Source organism: Colossoma macropomum, unplaced genomic scaffold (assembly GCF_904425465.1).
Source record: "Colossoma macropomum unplaced genomic scaffold, Colossoma_macropomum, whole genome shotgun sequence".
Classification (NCBI taxonomy): Eukaryota; Metazoa; Chordata; class Actinopteri; order Characiformes; family Serrasalmidae; genus Colossoma; species Colossoma macropomum.
This window is the reverse complement of record NW_023494802.1, coordinates 24,058,795-24,084,081: the sequence shown is the minus strand read 5'-3', so window position 1 is coordinate 24,084,081 and position 25,287 is coordinate 24,058,795. Positions and strand designations below refer to the sequence as shown.

Here is a 25,287-nt window from a genome sequence, read left to right as displayed (position 1 = left end):
AAGTGTGAACTATTTGGCTAAATTATGTACGAAAATGTGTAAATTCAGTACTTATATTAAAGGACCCGATTGGTGGTTACAGTGCAGATCGGGACATCCCTACCTCCCAGAATAATGTCTAAAGTGATAACAAAACAAACTATCTCAGCCACCTATGGTGGAAATACTTTGACTCTTCATTTTATTTGCTATTTCATGGTTGTTTTGAGTGGGAGAACAGAGTTACTTTTAAATTAATAGCTCACAGGTGGCTAAATGTTTGAAAAAATGTATAGTATGTCAGTGGAAGGTGAGACTATGAGGCTTTATGATTTATGTTTCTTTTGAAATAATTGAGTTCCTGACAATTGTACAAATACATGTAACAATCTAATGTAGCATATTGTATTGTAATGCATCATTGTACTGTTGCCTGTGTGTTCGCTCATAACTAGTGTGTTCGCTCATGCCTAGTGTGTTCGCTCATAACTAGAGTATTAGCTCAGGGCTAGTGTGTTAGCTCATAGCTAGTGCGTTAGCTCATAGTTAGTGTGTTAGCTCATAGCTAGTGTGTTAGCTCATGACTAGTGTGCTAGCTCGCAACTAGTCTGCTAGCTCATGACTAGAGTGTTAGCTCATGACCTTTGTATTAGCTCATGACTTTTGTGTTAGCTTTCAACCAGTGTGTTAGCTTGGGGCTAACAGATCAGTTTGTGTTGGCGTTAGCAAGTTTTTCTTTAACGTTTCTGATGCAAAGAGGCCAATAGGCTAAATTCCACTGTGTCATTATAAAGTCTCTAATATTTTACTTATGTTATGTTAAAATGCTGAAAATGGAAGCTTTAATATATTAACAAGAACAAATTGACTTTTCAGGCACTTTATCTTTTGGTTGCACCGCAAAATGTTGAATTGAGATTTTATCAAACCCAGTTATGAATTTTGTGAATCGTTCTGCACACATTCCTATTCCTCTTCCTTTTCCTGTGCTCTTCATCATTTTGTCACATCTTTTGTGTCTCTAATTGTCTCTCACTGAAACTGATTAAGTTCCTGAAGTGCTGAATCCAGTACTGCTGCTGTTATTGGGGTGAACCATGTAAAGTCCAGAACCTTAGTTAATTGGTCACTCGGTTGTAAAGATCTGCTCATTATAGTTCAGTGTTTTGTGAGCTGTTCCTCCTAAAGTCTCAGAAACAGACAACTTCTCAGCCCCTCGTGTAATGTACATGTTCTGAAATCCATGCTAGCAGAGTTTCATTTTTTGATTAGCCTGTGTGATCTCGGCCCCCTCGGCTTTGATTCTGTTCTAAATTTTAACAAGCCGTCTTCTCCCACGCTCCATCACTCCAAGCACTCACTCTTGATGTATATTAGATGTAGCATGAATGATTCTGTGTGCAGCTCTGGGGTTACGGCCCTTACAGACAGCTCCGTCTCGCTCATCTCTTCACTATGTAGAGTCTAAATTTACCTGTCGACTCGCTGCTCATTGAGAGGCACTCGAGGACTGTTTAAAGTCCTGCGAGATGAATAGAACCTGCAGCTGCATCTGTAGCAAACAGTGTTACAAGCAGTCTGAATGTATTACTGAGGTTTGCACCAACCAGCCACTTCACTAAGTCCACCTCTTGTTTCAGTGGTCAGGACCCCACAGGACCCCCACAGAGCAGGTGTTATTTGGGTGGTGGGTCATTCTCAGCACTGCAGTGACACTGATGTGGTGGTGGTGTGTTAGTGTGTTGTACTGGTGCGAGTGGATCAGACACAGCAGGGCTGCTGGAGTTCTTAAACACCTCAGTGTCACTGCTGGACTGAGAACCAAAAATATCCAGCCAACAGCGTCCTGTGGGCAGCGTCCTGTGACCACTGATGAAGGACTAGAAGATGACCAACACAAACTGTGCAGCAGCAGATGAGCCATCATCTCCGACTTTACATCTACAAAGTGGTATATGTGTTTGAACATAGCTGCTCTATGTATATATGACTGAGCATTATTTGCTGTAGGAGTGTATGACTGAATATGTCAGCTGTAGGATTTTGCAGTGAAGCTTGTTTGGCAAGTACAGAAGCTGCCAAGTCAGCATCACTCAGCTGGAACATAAACAAGAGCATCATCAGTGTTTTCAGCAGAGGACGCACAGACAGCTCGCTGTATTTCACCTTTTAAAGTCATAGTTTGGTGATAGTTTCCGTTTTTCAGTTTAGCCAAAACATAGCTGATTAGCCAGGATGTGTTCGTTGTCTGAAATGTGTCGTGAAAATGAAACACTATAAATTACACACTGTTTAATTTTTCAACTTAGTATTTAACACTTCCTAAATCGCAAAACGATGGATGCTGCAGAACCGTTTACTTGTTCTGGATGGTGGAACTTCATCTCCATCCTCTCTACACTGGCTGGAGGAGAAAGAGCATAAAGTCAAGCTCCTGCAGGCTGATTGCAGAGGTAATTATAACAGCAGCTGCAGGAATAAAACAGACCTTTATTTTATAATAAATATATATAGCTTTGAGCTTTCTGTGATCATATGAGCTCATCCAGGTTTGTAGAAAATACAACCTATTAGAAGCTCACTCATCATGCAGTAATGTTATCGCTGCCTGGATTAACTAATCCAATTCATATAGGGCTTGTCTCAGCATTCTGGAGCTCCTCTAGTCTTGAAGACGACCTCACACTGTCAATCGTAAATATTTAACCTGTTCACTGTCATGCCATTTTTGCCTGAAATGGCATACCCAAATTAATAGAAGCAATGTTCACACTTATATTTACAGCATTTAGCAGAAGCTCTTATCCAGAGCGACTTACAAAAGTGCTTTGTTGTCTATTCAGAGAATGTATCCTAACTAGAACGGCCGTTCAGCTCAAACACTGCCAGAAAACAAAAGCCAGAGCTGATACCTAGAAAGATACTGGATTTCTTTTACTAAATGTGCACATGTGCAGACTAAGAAATCCAAAAGAAATCAGAGTAAGTGTTTATATGCACTAAGAAGTCTGATGACTGAGCTAAAATCCTGATCTCTTTATCTGATTTTTTAAATCGGATTTCTAGACCTTACTTCGATCTAAGAAATCAGTGTGCTGATTACACAACCATTTTAATAATCAGATAACTGCAGAAATCAGATTATGATCGAACCATTGAGTGTGTGTAAGCGCACACACTGCCACAGAGTAACAGAGTCTAGAATAGAGGAGTTTATTTCCTCCTGACTCATAGATCTCTAAACTGATCCCTGACTCTTGCCATGTTATCAGACCACGTTTTGGATTATGATATCTCTGTGGGGAGCGGCAAAGCTTTGAAGGTTAAGACACAGATTTGCTGGAATTTGTTCACTCGGTGCTTGTGTTGCAAATGAGACGATCGTAACTGCTGTGAATAACGGATAATAAAATGGTTTGTGGGAATCGCATCCAGTGATTTCCAGCTTTCTATCGGTGTGTTGCAGACTGTATTGCTAGAAGATTAGATGCACAAAAATTGACAGAAGAGTGCTGGTACTGATAAAGTGATCTGGGTAATGTGAAACTGATTCCCACACATTCTTCACTACTGTCCACACCTCATGGACTTTTCTTCTCCACGTTTCCCAGCGAAGCCCCACATAGTCTTAGCAGGTTTTAAATTGTGAGTTTACAGATGTGTGCTTAAGGCAGATAAATAGGAGTAATAATATTTGTCATAATGTGTAGAGATTGGAGGTCCTGAGGACAGTACAGTGGTCCAGCAGAAGGTGAATGAGCCCATCAGCCTTTATGAAAGCTGTTAGCCACGCTGTATGTTTAGCCTGAGTGCTAATGTGGATTGATGGTGTCGGAGATGAAGGTCTCAGCTGGCCTGGCGAGAGTTCTGCTGCATTATAAATTACTCCCTCCACTGGCTCGGATGGGGATGGAGCCCCGCCCACCTGCAGTGCAGGAATAATGAGCTTGGACGCCTGAGCTTGTGTTTGTGTGACCTTCTGTACGAGCTGAGGCTTCATCACCCAACTAAACAGAAAATCGTTTATACACCATTTGTGCCTGATATAATGGAAAAATATTGCTAATTAGCATGCCGCTAATCGTCACACACGTGCCTCAGACTGTGGAGTTGGACTGTGGACCAATTTCCCAAAATCTCCCTATGATTGAGTGTGTGAGATGTAAACAGAGTGATTCAAAGTGGTTTGGTGTGAAACTGATTCAAATCTCTACAGTGGTGGTGATAGGAACCAGGGTTCACCATGACTACAACACAAATATATAGTCATTTTATTTACTATCCAAACCACCAGTCAACCTTCATGTGTCTTCTTAGTTTTATATGGAATGTTGTCGATGGAAAATAGTGGAAAATCTGACATAATAAGTTTTCTTTGGGGACTATTTTGCCTCACAGTGCCCTGCATATTATGTATCCCTCCACCATGAATGGAGTTTAAAATTGTCTCAAAAATATCATAAAACAATGTCTCAGACATCAGGCAGTGTATTCATAATAATTTCATGTAATAACTTGCTGTGAGGGAGCTTTTAGAGGTGGATGTCTGGTTCCTATCACCACCATTGTGAACAATTCTGACTCTGTATGAGCTTTCATTACCTGTTAGCCTCGTAGCTCCAGTGCTAAAGCTACAGAAGCAAACTTCAGACACCAAACATGTCTCAGCAGATTTGGAGTGAGCAGCTGAAGCTGTTTGATTGTGTAGGAGCTGCTGTGTTCAGGTTGGTGGAGGTAGGCAAGTGTGGCCGTGTCTGTGTGAAGGTCAGCACTGGCTGGTTGGCTCAGTGCCTCAGTGTACTTCACCTGATTTATATCACAAAATCTGAGCATGCTCAGTGCAGCTCATTCATCTGTCCATGCAAACTGGCTGATTTTGAAACTCCACTGAGGCTCTAGATTCTCCACTAGCTCATACCCCACCTTGTACTTCCACTAACTGGCCACTTTATTAGAAACACCTGCCTTGTACTTCCACTAACTGGCCACTTTAATAGAAACACCCACCTTGTGCTTCCACTTACTGACCGCTTCAGTAGAAACAGCCACCTTGTGCTTGTTCTTTCTTTCTTTCTTTTTTCTTTCTTTCCTCTTCATCCTCTACACTGGAGTGGGTGGGGCTTATACTATAGACACAACCACACTCCAATGACTGGTCTCATTTTCTAAGAGGTTATAAATTCTCAGTGTCCTGATGTTTGGGGTTGATTTTGGTTTGTTGTGATGCTGAATATCCAGTGTAATCTGAATTCCAGTATTAAAGATCTTACTGAAGCTGAAATGTATATAAATATAAGCTGCATATTCTGTTTCAGTCCAAAATATCAGTGAGATTATTTTCCTGCAAAGTGATTAAAAATGTATCAGAATGGAGATCAGAGAGCAGTGTAAACAGAGATGGACTGAACCTGGGTCAGTTACTTTGTCTCTCTTCTCTCTCTCTCTCTCTCCCCCTCTCCCCCTCCCCCCTCCTCTCTCTCTTGTCATTACTCACACAGAAACAACTTAATTAGGCTGCTTCAGTGCGCTCGTTTATTTCATCAGCGTAATCTGTACTCCTCTCACCGCTGCTCTCTCTCTATATTCGCGCTCTCTATATAAATAAAGAAAATAAAGAGTCGTTAATAAAGATGTTTCTGTTTCCGTCACTCTGTTGGTCTGTCTGTGAACTTTGTGAAGTTCACACTGAGACTGAAATAGTTAGTTCTAGCTAATTTTACCTCACGTAAACCTAAAGTGAGCTGGATCCCAGACAGCCACTAAACTGTCTGAATTTGCTGTGCCCCCTGGTGTCTGTCTGTCCATTCGTCTGCTGGACATCCTCTACCTCTTTTACCTTTAGCTGCTCTGAGCTTCTTCTTCTCCACTGAACTTGTTCTCATTATACGTCTGTGTTTAATGAGGAAACAAAAATAAGTGAGTTTAAGAACTGCTGATGTACTGATTGTGATTATGGAATGTGATACCTGAGTCACTGTGGCTGATAAGTTTTTTTTTGGGGTGAATGAAGGGGGCAGGGTTTATTAATGACATGTGATGGTGTGTGTGTGTCTGTAGGGCAGTAATGTGATGGAGGAGCAGGATCTGAGGGAGATCGGGATTACGGACGCGTCCCACAGGAGGAAACTACTCAGCGCTGCTCGAACTCTACCAAAGGTTCAGCATACACTCTGTAGTGCAGCGGGGAACCCTTTAGAACCTTCTAGATCTTCAGAGAAGGCCTAATGATTTCTGTGCAATAAAAAATAATATGGAAGAAATACTCTTATTTCATTGAGCTTTGGTTGGAATCAAAAGGGTTGGAACATCCAACAAAAAATCAGGATTGGTATCTGGGTAGATTCAGCTGAGCTGCTCTCCCATTGGTCAGGATATCAGGAGCTGCACTGAAGGTCTTACACGTTAGATTAGCTACCAACATAATTAACAGAGGAATCAACAAATCGCACTCAGATTTACAATGGGTGCAACCATCACTCTCCATCTTCTAAAGGTTCTAGATAACTGCCTGTGAATATGAGTCTTAGTCTAAGCAGGTTCTGGTTAGTTGTTAGGAATGTAAAACAGGGGCTGCAGCTCTATACAGGACTCTTTACTGAAGGAGTTTCTGTAAAACTGTAAAATGACTGTTATAACCTTCAGATAAAACACATGGAACAACTTTTACAAGCTTCAGATGTCTGTGTTTAATGTAGGATGTCCAAAATATTTTCATGAATTGCCTTTAGCTTAGTGCTAATACACTATTAGAAATCCCTTAGGAGCGCTAGCAAAAATTGCTTTATAGTAGAGCTGTGTTTCACTGAATTTAGACATTTATGACCCAAAAAATGAAAGCCAAGCTTTAATAGTCACAGTTCACCATTGATAAACACACTTTGACATTATTGACTAATTAATTACTGACTAATTAACACTAATGTGGTATAGATTGAAAGTTTAGAATGATTCACTCCACTTCGATCAGGAATAATACACAATTAATCACAATATAATTTTTGTCCTCACCAGCCTAACTGCAGCTTTTGAAAGGAGGATTCCATTTATTTTCCAAAATTCCCCCATAATTGAGTGTGTAAGGTGTAAACAGAGTGATTCAAAATGGTTTGGTGTGAAATGGTTCAGATTTCTTTACAGTGGTGGTGATAGGAACCAGGCGTCGCCATGACCACAACACAAATATTAAGATTTACTATCCAAAACCACCAGTGAAACTACATGTGTCTTCTGAATTTTAAATGGAATGTTGATGATGGTAAATAAGTGGCGAATCTGAACAAAATAGGATTTTAAGAGTGCTCTGAAGATTCTTCTGAACATGTTTTAGCCAAAATCTTTTCAAAACTGTCATAAAACAGTGTCTCAGGCAGCGTATAAATAACCATTCCGTGTAATAACTTTCTGTAAGGGAGCTTTAAAAGGTGGACGTCTGGTTCGTATTACCACCACTGTGAACAATTCTGACTCTGTAAGTTTCTGTAGAACAGAGAAACTGCTCTGAATGACTCTGAACCTTTTGATTATGCAGAGTTTTCTAAAGATCAGTGACATTCCCCTTTGAAGTACTGTGAACTCATTATTATATATTCAGTTTTCATTTACACTGCATAGATATTTAAACGTATTTATGTGTATTTCCAGGTAAAAGCTCTGGGCTGTGACGGCAGTACGTCTCTCTCTTCCTGGCTTGACTCGTTGGGTCTGACTGAGTATCTGCACAACTTCCTCACCAGTGGATACCGCACGCTGGAGTGTGTGAAGAACTTGTGGGAGCTGGAGATCGTCAATGTGAGAGAACCTGCACACAGAGACACTATACGAGCTCATCCAGCCAGCACTGATTCAGCTCTTTGCTGCTCTGTGTCCTCTGCAGCCTGTCCTTCATTAGAGGATTAAAGTGCCCATATCCTGGAAAACTCATCACTTTTCTAAAATAAGACTCTAAGGCTGTATTACAGAAGCTTTTTCTCTTTTTGTCTTAAGATCTGGCAGCTCAAGATAAGATTGTTCACAAATTTGTATTACAGAAAGCAAATCTGATCTCAATTTAGGAATTTTATCTTATCCTACAGCATCTTATCTCCAGTTAGGAAATCTTAACCTGCTCTATCAAAGTCGACAGCTGGCATGTCTGTTTCCTAGCAACTGATCATAAACACACATCTGAAACATAAACACATAATCAAAATAATGTTAAAATGTAACAACTGATGCAAAAAAGGTCAAACTAAACTGTGATGAACTGTAAGTTGTGAATACTGTGAGAGTGCCCCCTGCTGTTTATCAGAGCACCGCCGCTCCCCGGTTTCAGTCTAACGTTATTCCTCCTAATAAACAGACACACGTTCACCTCTGTCTCCTCCTTATTCATCACCATCACTGTAATATTTTATCATCAACAGTAACACATGAAGGTAATAAGAGGGGACAGTGGATATCGTGTCTGCAGAGTCTGAGATTTTTAAAACGCAGAGTTAGAAAAGAAAAACATCTCACAAGTTAAAGCAGCGTTTTACAGTATAAATAAATGTAGCGTCATTATGCTAGTAGTGAATTATGCTGCCTGACACAGCTGCCTAAAAACGATAGAAACGGAAGGTTAAGCAGAGGTTAGGACACTGTTGGGGTTTATCCTAAAGTTAGGACAGTATTTAGGAGGTTTAGTCTAGTTAGGATGTTTTTGTGATACTGTTTTCTTATCTGGAGTTAATGATAATATTATGAAGTTAAGAACTGTTATTCTGTAATAGCTACTGTCCTAAATTCAGTCTGTACTGAAGTCATCATGGAGACTAAACAGATCAGATTTCAGAGTTTCTGTAATACAACCCTTGAAGAGATGTACAGGGTGTAGGGGATCACTTAAAAAAAATACTACAATTTTTGTAGATTGGCTGAATAAAAAACTCAGAACTGCTTTTTTTTTCTCTCCTAGCAGCAGCCCACCCCACCACCCCTAAATTAAAAACTCTTTAAATCTACACAATTCGTGACATATTTATCTTTAAAATGGCGAATTTCTGTGAAAGTTTATATTTGAATGTAATTCTGCTTTTAGTCAGTCTGTTTTTATAGTGTACCTGTAATCTGATTCTTACTGTAAATTGGACAAAATATTTTTTTGTCACTTTTTTATTCTGATTACATGATGCCATTACGTGTAGAAATAATAATTATAACAACAACAATAGTAATAGTTTTCATTTGTATAGTGCCTTTCTCCCAAGCTCCGGGGTCGCTTTACATAAAAAAAAAGTGAAATTTTAAATTCAGAGTAAAGGACTGAAAGTAAAGCTCTGAGAGAGCAGACAGGTTTAGAATTGAGTCTTAAAGGCTGAGAAATGCGAGATCACGTGAGACACTCTGAGGAATTGAGTTCTGAAGCTGTTATGCTGAACTCCTACCACCGACTGAGGACAGTCTGCACCAGGGTGTATAATAAGACATGTATTCTGTTTCTGAACAAGGGCAGCCAATCAAGACAAAGCTCATTTGCATATACATTCATGTGCAAAAGTTTGAACACCCCTGGTCAAATTACACATTTTACTCTGTAAAACCGTGTCTTTCTGCTAATTTTAGTGCACATTTTTTATCTGTTTTATAATTACAGTTTCAGTTTTTCATTTCTTGTCGAATCAAACCACAAAGTGACCTACAAAGGAACCAAACTCAAGAGGTGGTATGAGTTTGGTGTGTTTTTGGGGCCGTTTAGAGGGTCTGAGTTCATTTGACGTGTTCACTTGCGCACAGAAAACCATGACTCAGTGGTCCACTCCAGACACAGAAACGGCCCAAGTGTGAAAACTTACTTAGAAAATCAATACAGATGTACAACTATGTCGATATGAAAACAGCCTGTTTGAGAGTAAGAGATAAAAAGACTGGAAAATGATCACGTAGAAATGAATTATGAATGTTTTAGGTACATTATGGGCCCTTTAACATGGATAATGCTGCACAGTGTAAAGCAGAAACAAGAGCTCTTTCCACACACACTGCTGTAGGACACTTTACAGGACTAACAGTGTGTGTGTGTGTGTGTGTGTGTGTGTGTGTGTGTGTGTGTGTGTGTGTGTGTATGCATGCATGCAGGTGCTGAAGATCACCCTGCTGGGTCACAGAAAGAGGATCATCGCGTCGTTAGCCGAGCGGCCGTATGAGGAGCCTCCAGTAAAGCCGCCGCGTCTCTCTCAAATCAGAGTGAGTACAGCAGCACAGACACACACAGCCGCTCTGACCACAGCGTTCAGTACTGCAGCGTTGACCACATTCTCACAGTCCAGTAGAAATCAGGCGTTCATAAACCTTAAACTGTTAAAAAATAAAATATTTCTGAAAATGTTGAAGCGCAATTACTTTATATTTTATTAACCCTTGTACGTTGCCGTTCACGCTGGAGTGATCAAAACACGTGGCTGATTCAAGACACCGTAGCATAAAAAGGTTCCTGATCTGTGTGTGTGTATGTGTGTGTGTGTGTGTGTGTCAGTGTCCTGAGCTGATGTCCCAGTCATCCTCGCCCCTCAGTCACTCTGACCTCTACACTCACCGCTCCATGGACCCTCTACTACCTGCAGGAGATTCTGGGAGGAGAAAAGGCGGAGACTCAGAGTACGACCTGGCAATCAAACCTAGACCACAGGTATGCTCAGCTCACACACAAACACCCCCCACAGTCCCCTTACAAAGATGTCAACATAAAATTTAACATTCAGAAATTCGTAAAATCCAGTGACTAAATCAGTGTAGTGTTTACATCCTCCTCAGCGGCTCCTGATGTATTCAATGTTGGGCTGTGCTGGTAACGTTATCGGGGACACTTAAATACCATCACTGCCTTTAAAAAAGCTGCCAATTTCACCCAAAGATTTGTGCTTTAACAGGCTCTCACTGTGGAGCTCTGATTATGTGTTCAGGCTGTCACACACCGAATGCAACAAGACTTTTTTGGGGATTTTGCCAAATTGTTTGCCACAAAAAGGCTAGCAGAATATCTATGAGAAGATCCTTTACTCTCACAAAAGGTTGCTTTCCACTTCGGAAAGGAGAACATGAAGTTTCTCCACATCATTCAAGAGCAGAAGACAACATGAATGAGTTAAGCCTGATCAAAAACATGGTCCATTTGTGGTCCGTTCATGTCTTACCTTTGATTCATTGAAGTAATATTACATGTTTGCTTTGACATTTTCACCCAGCCTTTTTCTGCCTTTGTAGCAAAACTGATTTCAAGGTTTTTTTGGCTTTAAGTGGGTAGAAATACTCTATGGAACGGAATGTCGCTTTTAAACACCCCCCAGATACATCTGTTAACCATAGCTGGAGCTTTCAAATACTGGCGGGCTGATAAAGACCCGAAGGCTTGAGGCAGGGGACAGCACCAGTTACTGTGCAGTGATCTGTGGGCTGAGGAAAATAAGGCAGAGCTTGGCTGAGAGACTTTTTCTGACAAGTCAACGCTCTCTCTCCCTCCCCCCTCCCTCCCCAGGAGAAGTATGAAGAACGTCCTCCTGAGTCGCGGTTGACTTTACGCCCCCCGAGCCTGGCAGCCCCCTACGCCCCTGTACAGAACTGGCACCACCAGCCCGAAAAACTCATCTTCGAGTCCTGCGGCTACGAGGCAAACGTAAGAGATTACAGCACTAATTCATTACAGTCACTAGAGTCTTTACAGAATCGATGATTCATTACAGAATCACTGAGTCATTACAGAATCACTGAGTCGTTACAGAGTCACTTATTCATTACAGTCACTGAGTTAGTATAGACTCGCTGAATCATTACAGAATCACTGAGTCATTGCAGAATCACTGAGCCATTAGAGTCAATGAGTCATTACAAAGTTTCTGATTCATTACAGTCACTCAATCAATATAGACTCAATCATTACAGAATCACTGCACCATTACAGAGTCACCGAGTCAATAATCATTGAGTCATTACAGTCATTAAGTCAATATAGAATGACTGCGTCATTACAGAGTCAGTGATTCATTACATGGTCACAGATTCATTAGTCAGTGATTCATTACAGATTCATTGAGTCATTACAGAGTCACTGATTCATTACAGAGTCACTGTTTCATTACAGAGGTCTAAGTCATTAGTCATTGAGTCATTATAGCCACTGAGCCAGTATAGAATCTGTCAGTCATTGCAGCATCACAGAGTCATTACAGATTCATTAATTCATGACAGATTCATTAAGTCACAGATTTATTACAGAGTCACTGATTCATTACCAAGTCGTTGAGTCATTTAGGAATCACTGAGTCATTACAGTCTCTCTGTCTCTCTCTCTCTGTCTCTCTCTCTGTCTCTCTCTCTCTCTCTCTGTCTCTCTCTCTCTCTGCAGTATTTGGGCTCTATGCTGATTAAAGATCTGAGAGGAACCGAGTCTACGCAGGATGCCTGTGCTAAGATGAGGGTAAGAGCTGCTGTGTGGTGGACGCTGGTCACTGTTAGAGCTGTAATCAAACTACAGCGCAGCTGTTTAATAAGGTTAAAGAACAGATCTGTGTGCTCTGGTTCTGCTGACAGTGGAGAACACCTCGCTTGTTCTGTACAGTCCTGCAGTTTCCCACAATCACACCACTGTTCATTAGCATTTAAAGGAGGTCAGTGGCTAGCAAACCATCCAACAGCTTCAGAAAACACAGAAATGAACTGAAGCACTACAGAACATAATCTTTCAGTCTGATCATTAATGACTTTACTGGATTCTTCTCTCTCTCTGTGTCTCTCTACCTTTTCTTTATTTCTTTCTCTCTCTGTCTCACTCTCTCCCCTCTCTCCTTCACTTCCTCTCACTGTCTTACTTCTTTCCCTTTCTCTCACTCCACCTTTTCTTCCCTCCTCTCTCTCTCTCTCTCTCTCTCTCTCTCTACCTCTCCCCTTTGCTCTCACCTCCCTCTCCTTTCTCTCCCCCTTATTACTCGCTCTCTCCTCTCTCTCTCTCTCCCTCCTCCAGAGGTCTACAGAGCAAATGAGGAAAGTCCCCACCATCGTTCTCTCCATCACGTATAAAGGGGTGAAATTCATCGATGCTGCCAATAAGGTGAATAAACCTGCTCGGTTCAGCTGGCTCATTGGCTTTCTTTCTACCCCAAAACTGTAATATCTGAACTTTCTGTAAGTTTAAAGTGACAGTGCAGCAGTCCCCCCAACCTTGACCTCAAATATAGTCAGTCAGCTAGGACATGTTGGGTGTCTGAAGTTTGCTTCCTTTTTAGCGCTGTAACTATGAAGCTAATGTAGCTATTAAGTAATGGAAGCTTAAACCCCACCAATTAGCATGGTGTTAATCACAATGACTAAACCATCACGCACTCACCCTAAATGTGTTAGCGAAGTTGGCTTCATGTTTGGCAGCTTTTTATTCAAATTTTCTGTTCCACCTCATTCCACTCAAGCACCTGAATGTACCTGCTGCACCAAGGTGGAACAGAAAATTTGCCTAGCTAAAACAGTAGCATCAAAATTTTCTTTATAGATTTTTTGTGCGTTTTCAGGAATTCCAGTTTGTTTCTCTGTTTGTAGTAGTGACTGTTGTCTGTATGTCTGTGTTTGTGTGTAGAACATCATTGCGGAACATGAGATCAGGAACATTTCGTGTGCGGCTCAGGACCCAGAGGACCTGTGCACTTTCGCCTACATCACTAAAGACCTGCAGACCAGCCACCATTACTGTCATGTGTTTAGCACTGTGGACGTGGTGAGATCATTTACACTGTTCAGCTGGAGGGATTCGGTTCAGTAAACTGGATCAGTTTTAATGAATAACTAGAAAAAAAATAGAATAAAATGTAGGTATTGTGATCATTTGTTCCACAGTTTCTTATTAGGTTAAATAAAACTGGACTAAATATAAACAAATAAAACTGGACTGAATGTAAACTATTAAATAAAACTGTACTGAATCTAAACTATTTAATAAAACTGGACTGAATATAAACAAATAAAACTGGATTTGATGTAAACTATTAAATAAAACTGGACTAAATAAAAACAAATAAAACTGGACTGAATCTAAACTATTAAATAAAACTGGACTGAATATAAATAAATAAAACTGGACTGAATGTAACTGTTAAATAAACTGAACTGAGTGTAAACTATTAAATAAAACTGGACTGAATATAAACAAATAAAACTGGACTGAGTGTAAACTACTCAATAAAACTGGACTAAATATACACATAAAACTGGACTGAGTGTAAACTATTAAATAAAACTGGACTGAATATAAATAAATAAAACTGGACTGAATGTAAAAGGTAAAATAAACTGAATTGAATATAACTATTAAATTGAACTGTGTAGTTCAATTATTTAATAGTGTAAACTATTAAATAAAACAGGACTGAATATAAACAAAAAATCTGGACTTGATGTAAACTGTTAAAACTGGACTGAATATAAACAAAAAAAACTGGACTTGATGTAAACTGTTAAATAAAACTGGACTGAATATAAACAAAAACTGGACTGAGTGTAAACTATTAATTAAAGCTGAACTGAATATAAACAAAAACTGGACTGAGTGTAAACTATTAATTAAAGCTGAACTGAATATAAACAAAAACTGGACTGAGTGTAAACTATTAATTAAAGCTGAACTGAATATAAACAAATAAAACTGGACTGAGAGTAAACTGTTCCTCTCTGGTTTCAGAATCTGACCTATGAGATCATCCTGACGTTGGGCCAGGCATTTGAAGTGGCCTATCAGCTCGCTCTGCAGGCTCAGAGGAACAAGCAGCAGCAGAGCTCCGCGGGGTCAGAGGTCATTGACACCAAGAGCAGCAGACCTGTTCCTAAACCGCGTGGGAGTGTCCGCAAATCAGGAGTGAGTACTCACGCTTACATTACTGAACACATCTGTATACATACACTAACATTTAGTTCTAATAAAATTAATATCCACTATGAAGTTCTAATAAAATTAATATCCAGAATGACCACTGAACTTGGGGCTGTAACATTTAACACATTTTCAGGGTTTTTTTGTGATTTTTGATTCTGAGATGAAGACTTAATGTGTTAAATGTACAGAGGTTCTGATTCTGTTCTACAGGTTTGTTTGTCTCAGAGTAATAAAGGTTCTCCAGTAGAACAGTTCCAGCTCCTGCTGCTCCCTTTAACTAAACAAACCCCAAACATCACAAACTCTACAGTTTCTAACCTCTTGAAATTAAAAGGCTGGTCATTAGAGTGTGGGTGTGTCAGTAGAATAAGCCCCACCCACTTCACTATTATAGGTTGAACCCATATGTATAAGCTTCGCCCCTTGGCCTCCTGCTTTAACCTAATAGGCTGCTTTCCGATGTGTGGTTGTGAACACTGACAGATTTCAGTGAAAGACGGGAAATGAGAGGATGTCTGTGACCCCCACACCCCACCTCAAAGTTTCCTTTTGTCCTGTCTGTGCACCTGTCTCACCTGTCTTTCTTCCCTTTCCTCCCTTCCCTTCCTTGTTCCTCTATTCTTTCTTTGTCTCTCTCTTCCCTTTTTCTCTACGTGTGTGTGTATGTGGTGTCTGTATCTCTCCCTCTTTCTCTGCATTTCTCTCTCCCTTTCTCTCTTTTTCTGCCCCCTCCATCTCTCTCTCCCTCTCTCCCTCTCCCACTCCCTCTCTCTCTGTCTCTCTCTCTCCCTCTTTCTCTCTTTCTCTGGCCCACTCCTCCCCCCCTCCCCCCTCCCCCTCTCTCTCCCTTTTTCTCTCTCAGGACTGTCCTGTATGTGGTAATAGCTGCTGTTACTGTAACTGTCCTGTCCATCGTCCTGTCCTCTCTCCGTTCTGCAGCTGTGCTGAACTCCAGGTTCTCGCCGTGTTTGTCTTCTCTGTTAGATCCTCCGCTGTTCCTCCACCTGTGATTCATTCTCTAAAGTAACGCTGCATTTACAGCTTTAGTTCTGAATGGAGACTTTCTGCTTTAGTCTTCTTTGGAGCTGTACCGCCTCCTGGAGGCAAGATTAGGGAACATGTGTCAAATATTAGTGGCATCTCTGTATAACTTCAGCTTTCAGGCGGTCAGTGTTTCACCTGCATTACTTTTACAATCAGCATTGAGAAGTTTGAAATCAACTTCCAAATTTTTGGAATTCTGTCCAAAATACCATTCCAAAGTTTGGAGTCACAGCATGAAAGTTTTGAATACCCATCCAGAAATTTGTAACTGGCATTCAGAAGTTTAGAATCAGTGTCTAAAAGTTTGAAATTGGCATTCTAAAGCATGGAATCGGCTTTCAAAAGTTTGGCATTCCCATCCGGAAATTTGTAATTGGCATTTAGAGGTTTAGAATTGGTGTCCAGAAATTTGGAACCATCATTAAAAGTTTAGAATAGCATTCAAAAGTTTGGGATTCCCATTCAGAAATTTGTAATTGGCTTTCACAAGGTTAGAATGTTCAGTATCAGAAAGTTTGGAAATGGCATTCTAAAATTTTGACTTGCTGTTCTAAAGTTTCAAATTCTAAAATTCTAAAATTTCTAAGTTACCATTCAAAAGATTGGAAAACTTTTGATGCACAATTTGCCATAAAGTTTGGAATTTGCATTTCAAAAGGTGGAATTGGCTTTTCAGAGTTTGAAATGACTTTATGAAAGTTTGGAATCCCTATTCGGAAGTCCATAATTGCTGTTTGGAATGTTTGGTATCACCATCCAAAATCTTGAAGGCAACATTTAAAAATTTATTTTGGTGTGCGGTTTATAATATTTAAATCCGCACTGTGTGGTTTACGGAGATCAGTCTGTATCTTTACCCCTAAGCAGGAAAGTAGATCTCCAGGAGGGATGGTTGGAGAACATCGCTGTATTACAATAATAAACTATTAGTATTTATTGATCAGTTTACAAGTGATTGATCTCTCGAGACGTCCTGATCAGGACTTTACCTGCAGTCCAGCTCTGTAACTGGACCTGTACGTTCTGTGTTTTAGGTGGACTCCGTAAACGTGGATGAAGCTCCGTCTCAGAGCGGTGCCGCCTGGCTGCTGGACCCCAAAGACCCCAAACGCACCGTCAGCACCAAGTACGAGACCACCATCTTCTGAACATCCCTCAAACTCTCACTCACTCCCTCTGTTCCCTGATTCTCCTGAGTGCCTTCACTCTCCCAACTGTGAGCGGAACCCTCTCCTCTTCTTTCCTGAACCGGATCCGCTGTCTTCTCCTTCACCTGCTCCAAGAATTCCCTAAATGCACAAACAAGACTGCTCTCTCCTCATTCTCGCTCTCCTCATCACCTGCTTCTTTCTTTTTCTTTATTTTCTCTCTTGCTGATCGTCCAGCTCTCTAGCTCCCCCTGCTGTAGAGCAGATCACACTCTTCCCTGCACACTCTGATCTGCTCTGTCGTTTCTATATGTGTAAATGCACAGATTGTACAGTACGTTAGTCAGCACTTTCCTGCCCCCTGAATAACTCCTGAGTTATTTCACTCTGATTGGTCTGAAAATGAAGGACGCAAAAATGCTGAGGTCAGCTCACTGAGTTAATATCCCATATTCAACCCCTGTGGTCCACCTCATCAGGTGGGCTTTTACTGCACCTGAGTCCATCATTAGCTAATTTATAGGATGTGTAGGTGTAGTTTCCACTGGGTGTTTGGAGGAGGATCATTTTCCAATGTCCAGTTTTTGGCCCCTACAATTGACCCCTTACAATACCTGAGACATTACCCAGAGGATGTTCAGAAGCCGAAACATTGCCAGGAAAAACAGCGACTTCTAGATTACAGCTGACAAAGCTGAAGGTTTCTGTGATGCTTTGGTTTTTGGCTCTGTTTACACTCAGCATTAACATGCATTGTGGGTGATCTGGTCATAAGTAGACAGTGCTACGTGCAGGTTCAAATGGGGTTCAATGTGTCTAATCACTCAGACCACCAAACAGTTGTTCAAGAACGCATACGACAGCTTAACATTTCTAGTGGGAATGCTAAAGTGCCCCAATGTATCCTCAACAGCGTTGAAGAGATGAAAGCAGCTGCATCTCCTCTACCGTGTCTACAAGTCTAGCAGACCAAGCATCTGTCATGATATCCAGTCACTGGGGATGCAATAGAAACATAGCTATATGTCTCATTAGGGCTGAAAAATGGATCATTTTTAAATCAGTATCACAATTGCAAAGAATGCAGTTCTCAAATCGCAAGAGCTGCAATTTTAATTATAACCTGTATTGTTAACAACACTGACTTAAGTTTAAAGTGGAGAAATTTAACCTGATAACACTGAGCTGGATGAGTCAGACTAATCAGAAGCAAATCATCCATGTGCTGTGATATCACAACCACAACTAGCTTTCAGTTCAAGCCTCAAGACAGAATAAGTGGATATAGGCCAAAATAACAATCCTGTACCTTAATTTATCAGAAAATAATCACAATTTAAATCACAGTCGCAATATAGATCAGAAATATTGCAAAGATTTTTTCCCTAATCGTTCAGCCCTGTGCCTTGCTGTCCACTTAAGATCAGACCAGTCGAGCCGGAAATGTGAACAGGGTCTTTCTTGTGTTTCAGTACTTAAAGCATGAAAGGGTTTAATTTGTACGTGATTTTACAGAGAAGCTCTAAATATCTGCACTGAGTGCGTGCATGGCTGCTACCGCACAAAACCTGCACAGCACGGCCAGCAAAGCAGAACGTTTGTTTTTACGTTGTTGAGTGTTCAATTTTCAGAGAGAATGAAGTGGCAGGAGTGAATTCAGTACATGATGCAGAAATGAAGGAGCTGCTCATGCTGAGAACATCTCAGCATGGGCTTTCATAGCATGTTTGAATGCAGTAAAATAGTGTTTAATTGCTGCGTGTGTGAATCACGCAAAACTTAATGTTACCGGTATAAAGGTATCCCGATATCCTGATAAAGCCTGGTTAACATAGAGACCGTTTGATGAATCATCTCAGATATGTAAGTGCAAAGATCCTTATGTTTAGACTACAACACGGCTGTGAACACCATTAATACTGTTAATACATACTATTAATACATCAGCACATCATATATTTGGAACTGCAGGAAAGAACAGACTAAATTATCAGATTAAAATGATGGTAAATAAGCGTTAATGATGAAATCCAGACAGATCAGTGATGACGTGACTCAGGTGCAGGAAAGCCTCACCTGTGCAGGTGATCTACAGGTTTGCACACGTGGCCCTTTCCCTCCTCCTTCTGCTTCCTGCACCCCCAAACCCTCCTGACTCTCAAACCAGAACCTGCCATTCTTTTTTTTCTTAAAACTGACCTCTCTAATAGTGATGCAATCTTTTTTTTGTCCCTTCTTCGGTGCTCCTCCCGTCTGTAGAAGGCGACAGCCACAGTGAGGCGCTGTCGTCCCTTCTCCTCATCCGAAAGGAAGTGGACGTTAATAAATTGTGGGAAACTAAAGAAAAGGCTCGCCAAGGATAAACGCTGGACGCTTTGGGGGGTTTATTTAACTGCGTTATCGTTATTTTTATCTGCGTGGACCGATCTGTAACCGTCTGAGAGTTGGCGGATTCTCTCTGACCTGCTGTCATCATTATGCACGTCTTTTCAGACTGTTATTTTTGGTGGATTTTTGGTGGGCTAGGGGGAGTTTTGCTGCTTTTGATGCATTTGGAGTTTCTGCAGCCAGACGTGGATCTGGATTGAGCACTGTGATGAAGATGCAGAAGAGCAGGATGAGCCTTATTTTGGGGGGATTCAGAGCTGTGTAGTCTTAAAGCGATAAAACCTCCCAATTTCCCTCCTTTTCCTCAGTGTGGTTCATCAGCCAAGACATGTTTGGTGTCTGAAGTTTCACACTGGATGTTAGCTCGGCTAAATACAGCAGTAGCTGAGCTTTAGTCCATGTTTATAGATAAGAGCGAGTCAGAAACAACATCAGCTACTTCATTAGATCCACCTCCTTGTTTCTCCACTTACTGTCCCTTTTATCAGCTCCACTGACTATATAGTTTCACTTTGTAGTTCTACAATTACAGACTGTTGTCCATCTGTTTCTCTGCATACTTTTACCCTGTTCTTCAATGGTCAGGACCCACACAGACCAGGTATTATTTGGGTGGTGGGGCATTCTCAGCACTCCAGTGACACTGATGTGGTGGTAGGGGATCAGACACAGTAGTGCTGCTGGAGTTTTTTAAACACCTCAGTGTTGCTGCTGGACTGAGAACCAAAAACGTCCAGCCAACAGCATCCTATGGGCAGCGTCCTGTGACCACTGATGAAGGACAACAGGATGACTATCACAAAGTGTGCAGCAGCAGATCAACTATCATCTCTGACTGTACATCTGCAAAGGTAGAAGTGTCTAATAGAGTGGACAGTGAGTGGACACAATGTTTAAAAACTGCTCCTCCTTTACAAAGTGCTCCTATATGGTCAGTGGAGCTGATAAAATGGACACTGAGTGTAAAAACAAGGTGGTTATAATGGCTGATCAGTGTAATCAAATGTATTAGAGATTCCTGAACACCTCCACATGCTTTAAAGTGAGTGAAATGCTAATTGGTCGGCTGTAAGCTTTCATTGCTTGTTAGCTACAGTAGCCTTGTAGCTCCAGTGCTAAAATAAAGAAGCGCCAGACATGTCTTGGCTGCATTTTGGGATATGAGGGAGTAAAACAGCTGACCTGTTGTTTTATAAACGTAAGAGCTGAAGTGTTGAAGGGAAGCTGTAGAGCTTTTTTTAAATGGTGCACATGCTAATTCTGGACTGTTCACTCACACTACAGGTGTGTCCTCAACATATCACTGAGAAACATGTTCCGAATTTGTTGTTTTGGTTATTTTTAAGAAGCCTTAAGTGTCCGAACAGAGCCGCAGCGCAACATGTAGCATTCAGACAGAAACAAACACGCCAGGAACTCTGAAACATTCTGATCTACGTCAGGGGTGGAGCCTGTAGGCGCCTCGGGCTGCAGAGAAATCATAAAACCATCTTTATGCATATCGATTATTGATTTCTGTAGATTTAGCCCGTTGCAGTTGTTACACCATCGCCTGAGTGCAGTTATTTGAGCTCATCTTGAGCTGACCGCATTGATTTTCAACAGTTTTTAGATTTTACAACCATGTCATCGCTGCAAAGACAATTTTTGGCATTTTTCATGTTTTTAAATTGCCACTTGGTCAGAATGAATGGATCAATAGAAATCGTCCAAATTTGATCTCAAATGAGATATTGTTTCATTAACTTCCGGTAAAGGGACACTGACTGGTAAGACGTTTGTCTCAGTATAGTGTGCATGTCCAGTAATATTAAAATATATTGTATAAACCAAGCAAATGATTTTTATTATTAAAAATAGACAACATCCTTTTACTAGTGGGCTACTATTAGCATTAACAGCGAGCTAAACATCTAATTTAACTCAGCTTTAGCTAGAATGTGACATTATTCAAGAGAAAAGCTTTTTGTCTTATTTCCCATAGGACCGACTCCTCTGTAACCATATGATATCATCACAGTGTGATAGTGGTGGCCTACTAGTAAAGGAATGTGGCTGATTTGTCATGTTTTTATAAAAGCAAAACATTCACATTTGGTTTGTATATTATATTTTAATAGTATTGGACATATACAGTATATTAATGCATGCCAGTCTTAATACTCTGGGTTAAGGGTTAAGGATGTGTTTATCTCTCCTGTAAAATTTACACGGTTCTGTTCTGACAGCGCTTATGATTATTAATCACAGTTATTTATAAGGGAGTTAATGGTCAGCAAATGTATTATGATCGTGAAAGGCTAAATTATGGCCTAAATTATGATTTTGTGCATCTTCTAGTAGCATTAGCTCATTGTCATTCAAATTTAGCCAACACACGATACATGTACAGTTCTTTACAGTCTTTACATTTCACTAACCGAGCAGGTTTAAACTGAAAACGATAACATTCTCATCAGCGCTGTTCAGCACTGTGGATATTTTAAGTTTATAAATATAATAAAAATGACTAAAAAGTTTGTGTCTGTGTCCCAAACCTCACACCACTGTTCTGTACCAAACTAATAATGGTGACTGCTTTTGACATGGTGTTTACTTAAAAAAGATGGTTCTTTAAGGGTTTTTATAAAGGCAGTGTTTTTGTTTAGATTGTTGGAGAATGTGCTGGTTCTGTTGTTACAGTAGCAGAACCTTTAAGGTGCTCTTTAGAACCAACTCATTCTCCATCATCCTGAAGAACCATTTCATCATGCAAAGAACCTGAAATTGTTCTATATAAAACTCATAGTTCTGAGTGAGAACTGTCTTTAAGGGTGTGGTGTGTGGTTTTGGATGCAGTGCTCGTGAAATTCTGAGACATTTTGGGCATCATTGAAGAATTGAGAGTGAATTGTGACATGTCTGAGAGTGATTTATTTCTCTCAGCACTAAATCTGACTTTGTTCCGCCAAATAATGACTGTTTCAGCCAGAAATAACGTCAGTGATGTTGGAGGAGATCTCTGACCTGGAAGGACCAAAGCCAAAGTCAAAGCACTTTCACCAAAACACCCTGCGGCTCAGATCAGTCTGCAGGAGCTGATCTGTAGCAGCTCTGAAATGAAACCTTCACTCTTCTTTGTTTCCTCCCTTCTGTCTTCTTCTCTGGGGGAATCTGTCTCACATCACCAGCCTTCACTGAGAAGGTTGAAGTCTGTCATTTAAAGGCCACACCCACCATTACAGAGCCTGAATATCTGAGAAACTGATGGAGACAGAAGACTGGACGTCTACTCTGTCTGTCCTATTGGGCTCATCAGCTCCATTTCCATCCACGTTTTGCAAAAAAAACAGACTGACTTTTATTAAAGCGATAAAACCATAACAACATCACTTCCTGCTGAGGACTTTTGTACGTTTTGTTTTATTCATAAAGAAAGTTGTATTTATGTTTCTATCTCTAATTTCATGTACAGACTTACAAATGATGGTTCTTTAGTAAAGACAATGGTTCTATACAGAGCCATGAATATTCAAAGGACCCAAAGAAACGCAGCTGATGACATCATTTCCTGCAAGTCTGAGACGGTCAGTTGGGCCACTGTCGGTGATTTTGGACAGATTAACCCCTTTCCATCTCGTTTCCGTCTTTTTGTCCCTCCTGTCTCCCCCAGAGAGTTTCTGTGTCACAGGTCCTGCTTTTGTTTTTTATTTTTGGTTTATTTACTCTAACCCCTGTGTGTTTGTGTCTTCCTTTAGCTGACCACCAAACCCCCCCCACGGGACCGGTAGCACGGCTAGGACTGTTCACATAATTCACTACCAGGTTTAGTGTGTGTCCTCCATCCACCACCCCACTGTGTCCACTAACAGTGTTAATCTGGACCAGCAGCTGAGCCGAGTGACCTCGATTTCCTACACTGGAGAGCAGCAGCACTGTCCTAATGACCACACCCACACTGTTCGTTATCTTTACTAAGATTTAGTCCAGCTGGGGACAATAATGTGAATTTAACTTCTATTATTAGCCAATCAGGAAACATCTAGAGGCCAGTTGCGTCCATCACACAAACACTGTTCCCCATCGTTTGTTTGTTTGCTTTTGTTGTGCAGTGGGGTCCGAAAGTCAGAAAGCATGAGCGGAAAAGCTTTGCATTAGCATTTTTTTCTAATTTTATGCAGTTTTACATCAAAATTATTTGCATAGCAAAAAAAGAAACTTTGAAATATTTTAAGGTAAACGTTTGTGACGAGCAGATTCTCAACAAGTTAAAAGATCTGAACATAGTTGATCTCAGTATTTCCTCTTATATCTCCTCTGTTTCAAATTTCTACAAATTTCAGTTGTTTATTTCCAGTTTTAAATGAAAAAATCCCCCTTTCTCACAGGGCTCAGAGACTTTCAGACCCCACTTGTATGTTTTACCTCATCCATCATCTCTCCAAGTTTCAGTTTTTGTTGAAAATGTTTACTGAAGTGAAACATTTCAGTCTCAGATCTGCAGAAACTGTTCTGTAAGTCCTCACCGAGCCGGATCTCGTGACACGGTACGATACTCAGACTGTTTTGTTGTTTATTTTTAGCGTGAAATCCTGAGCGGTACGTTCAGAGCTCCTTCTGCTCCTCTTAGTAACTCTATTATTGTAAACTGTGATTCTGGATCAGATGAACTTGGAGATAAAGCAACACTAGAAACCTTCTGTTGAAAGATTGTTACTTTACCCGAATTGCTCGATCAGTAATGCTAACATTGCAAATAATGAATGACAGCGAATCAGCTTTAAGAAAATGCGACTGGCTGATGTTTGTTATCTGCAAAGTTTGTATTTATTTAAAAGCTGAAATCCGAATATCTGGGTTGTTTGAAGAAGTTGGTTAATAATAATAACAATAATAATAAAAATAAGTTAAACATCTCATGATTGCTAATCGATACTGAAAGACAAAAAGTTAGGAATATAAACATGGGAAAAACAGCTCGGCTCTCTTCTAAGCGTTTAGTTGTAGTTGACAGGAAGTGGTACTTAAAGCATTTAATCCTAGTTTACAGGAAATTGAAAAAAAGATATTTTACGTCTGGTTGTGTTTCTTTTGGTTGGTACAGTGCTAAACGCAGGCCGATGCTAACGCTAACACCTGCTAACGGCTGCAGTGTTTGCACGTTTGTTACTCATGTTTGCGAGTAAACGTTTTTTTGATTATATTAATGACTTTGCTAAGAATATGAACAATAATAGACTGTAAAGTAATGTTGGGCAGTGTGTATTTTGATACTTGAATGATTCAGCTTTTATATATATATCTGTCTCTCTCTCTCTCTATATATATATATATATGTATGTATATGTATATGTATGTATGTAAGGTTTTTTGTCTTTCTTTCTGTTTTCGATCATGATTTTTGTTTTTAAAGCTCAACATATCAGGCCGAGTTGGTGGACAGTTTGGGTCTGAGATGAATCTCTCAAAGAGACTCGCTATGGCGTATGTAGTACAGAACGATTGTACATAACCTTGGGCTTCCAGTCTTTTTTTATGATTATTATTATTTTTCATAATTGTACATCTAATAAATGAAGAGATGGTATCGAAAATGTCTCTGTATGTTACGTTTGTTTAATTTTATTCATTATTTTCATTAATGATGTGCATTTTTTGTGTCCAACTCTATTATTTTCCCAGAAAATAATTTGAATGAATACGACATACATCAGATTATTTAACAATACCTCTTTTATGTAAAACAGTTTTCAGTTCAACCATATAAACTTCATTTTAGGTTCTTTTTGCCTCCAACGCTTTTACAAAGAAGGTCCAAGGTATTGCATCATAAAGAAGACCCCGAGTGACCTTCATGGTGCAATGCCAAGATCACAGATT

The 25,287-nt window shown here is 40.3% G+C and overlaps 1 protein-coding gene across 7 annotated transcripts in view; it reads left to right on the top strand.

The window, feature by feature from the left end:
• Nucleotides 1-25,001, top strand: part of LOC118821995 (ankyrin repeat and SAM domain-containing protein 1A) — a 116,961-nt gene extending 91,960 nt beyond the window's left edge. For 5 of the 7 annotated variants that reach the window (XM_036590744.1, XM_036590740.1, XM_036590743.1 and 2 more), the window contains 10 exons: nucleotides 6,037-6,135; nucleotides 7,621-7,767; nucleotides 10,075-10,182; nucleotides 10,472-10,624; nucleotides 11,471-11,608; nucleotides 12,338-12,409; nucleotides 12,953-13,039; nucleotides 13,559-13,696; nucleotides 14,657-14,830; nucleotides 16,927-18,476. In XM_036590744.1, the coding sequence (XP_036446637.1) occupies nucleotides 6,037-6,135; nucleotides 7,621-7,767; nucleotides 10,075-10,182; nucleotides 10,472-10,624; nucleotides 11,471-11,608; nucleotides 12,338-12,409; nucleotides 12,953-13,039; nucleotides 13,559-13,696; nucleotides 14,657-14,830; nucleotides 16,927-17,040 (1,230 nt within the window). In that variant the 3' untranslated portion in view covers nucleotides 17,041-18,476. Of the gene's footprint in view, nucleotides 1-6,036; nucleotides 6,136-7,620; nucleotides 7,768-10,074; nucleotides 10,183-10,471; nucleotides 10,625-11,470; nucleotides 11,609-12,337; nucleotides 12,410-12,952; nucleotides 13,040-13,558; nucleotides 13,697-14,656; nucleotides 14,831-16,926; nucleotides 18,477-19,299; nucleotides 19,395-23,165 lie in introns of those variants that run through there. The other 2 variants (XM_036590741.1, XM_036590739.1) reach the window with 2 other exon arrangements.
• Nucleotides 25,002-25,287: the final 286 nt, after the last annotated feature.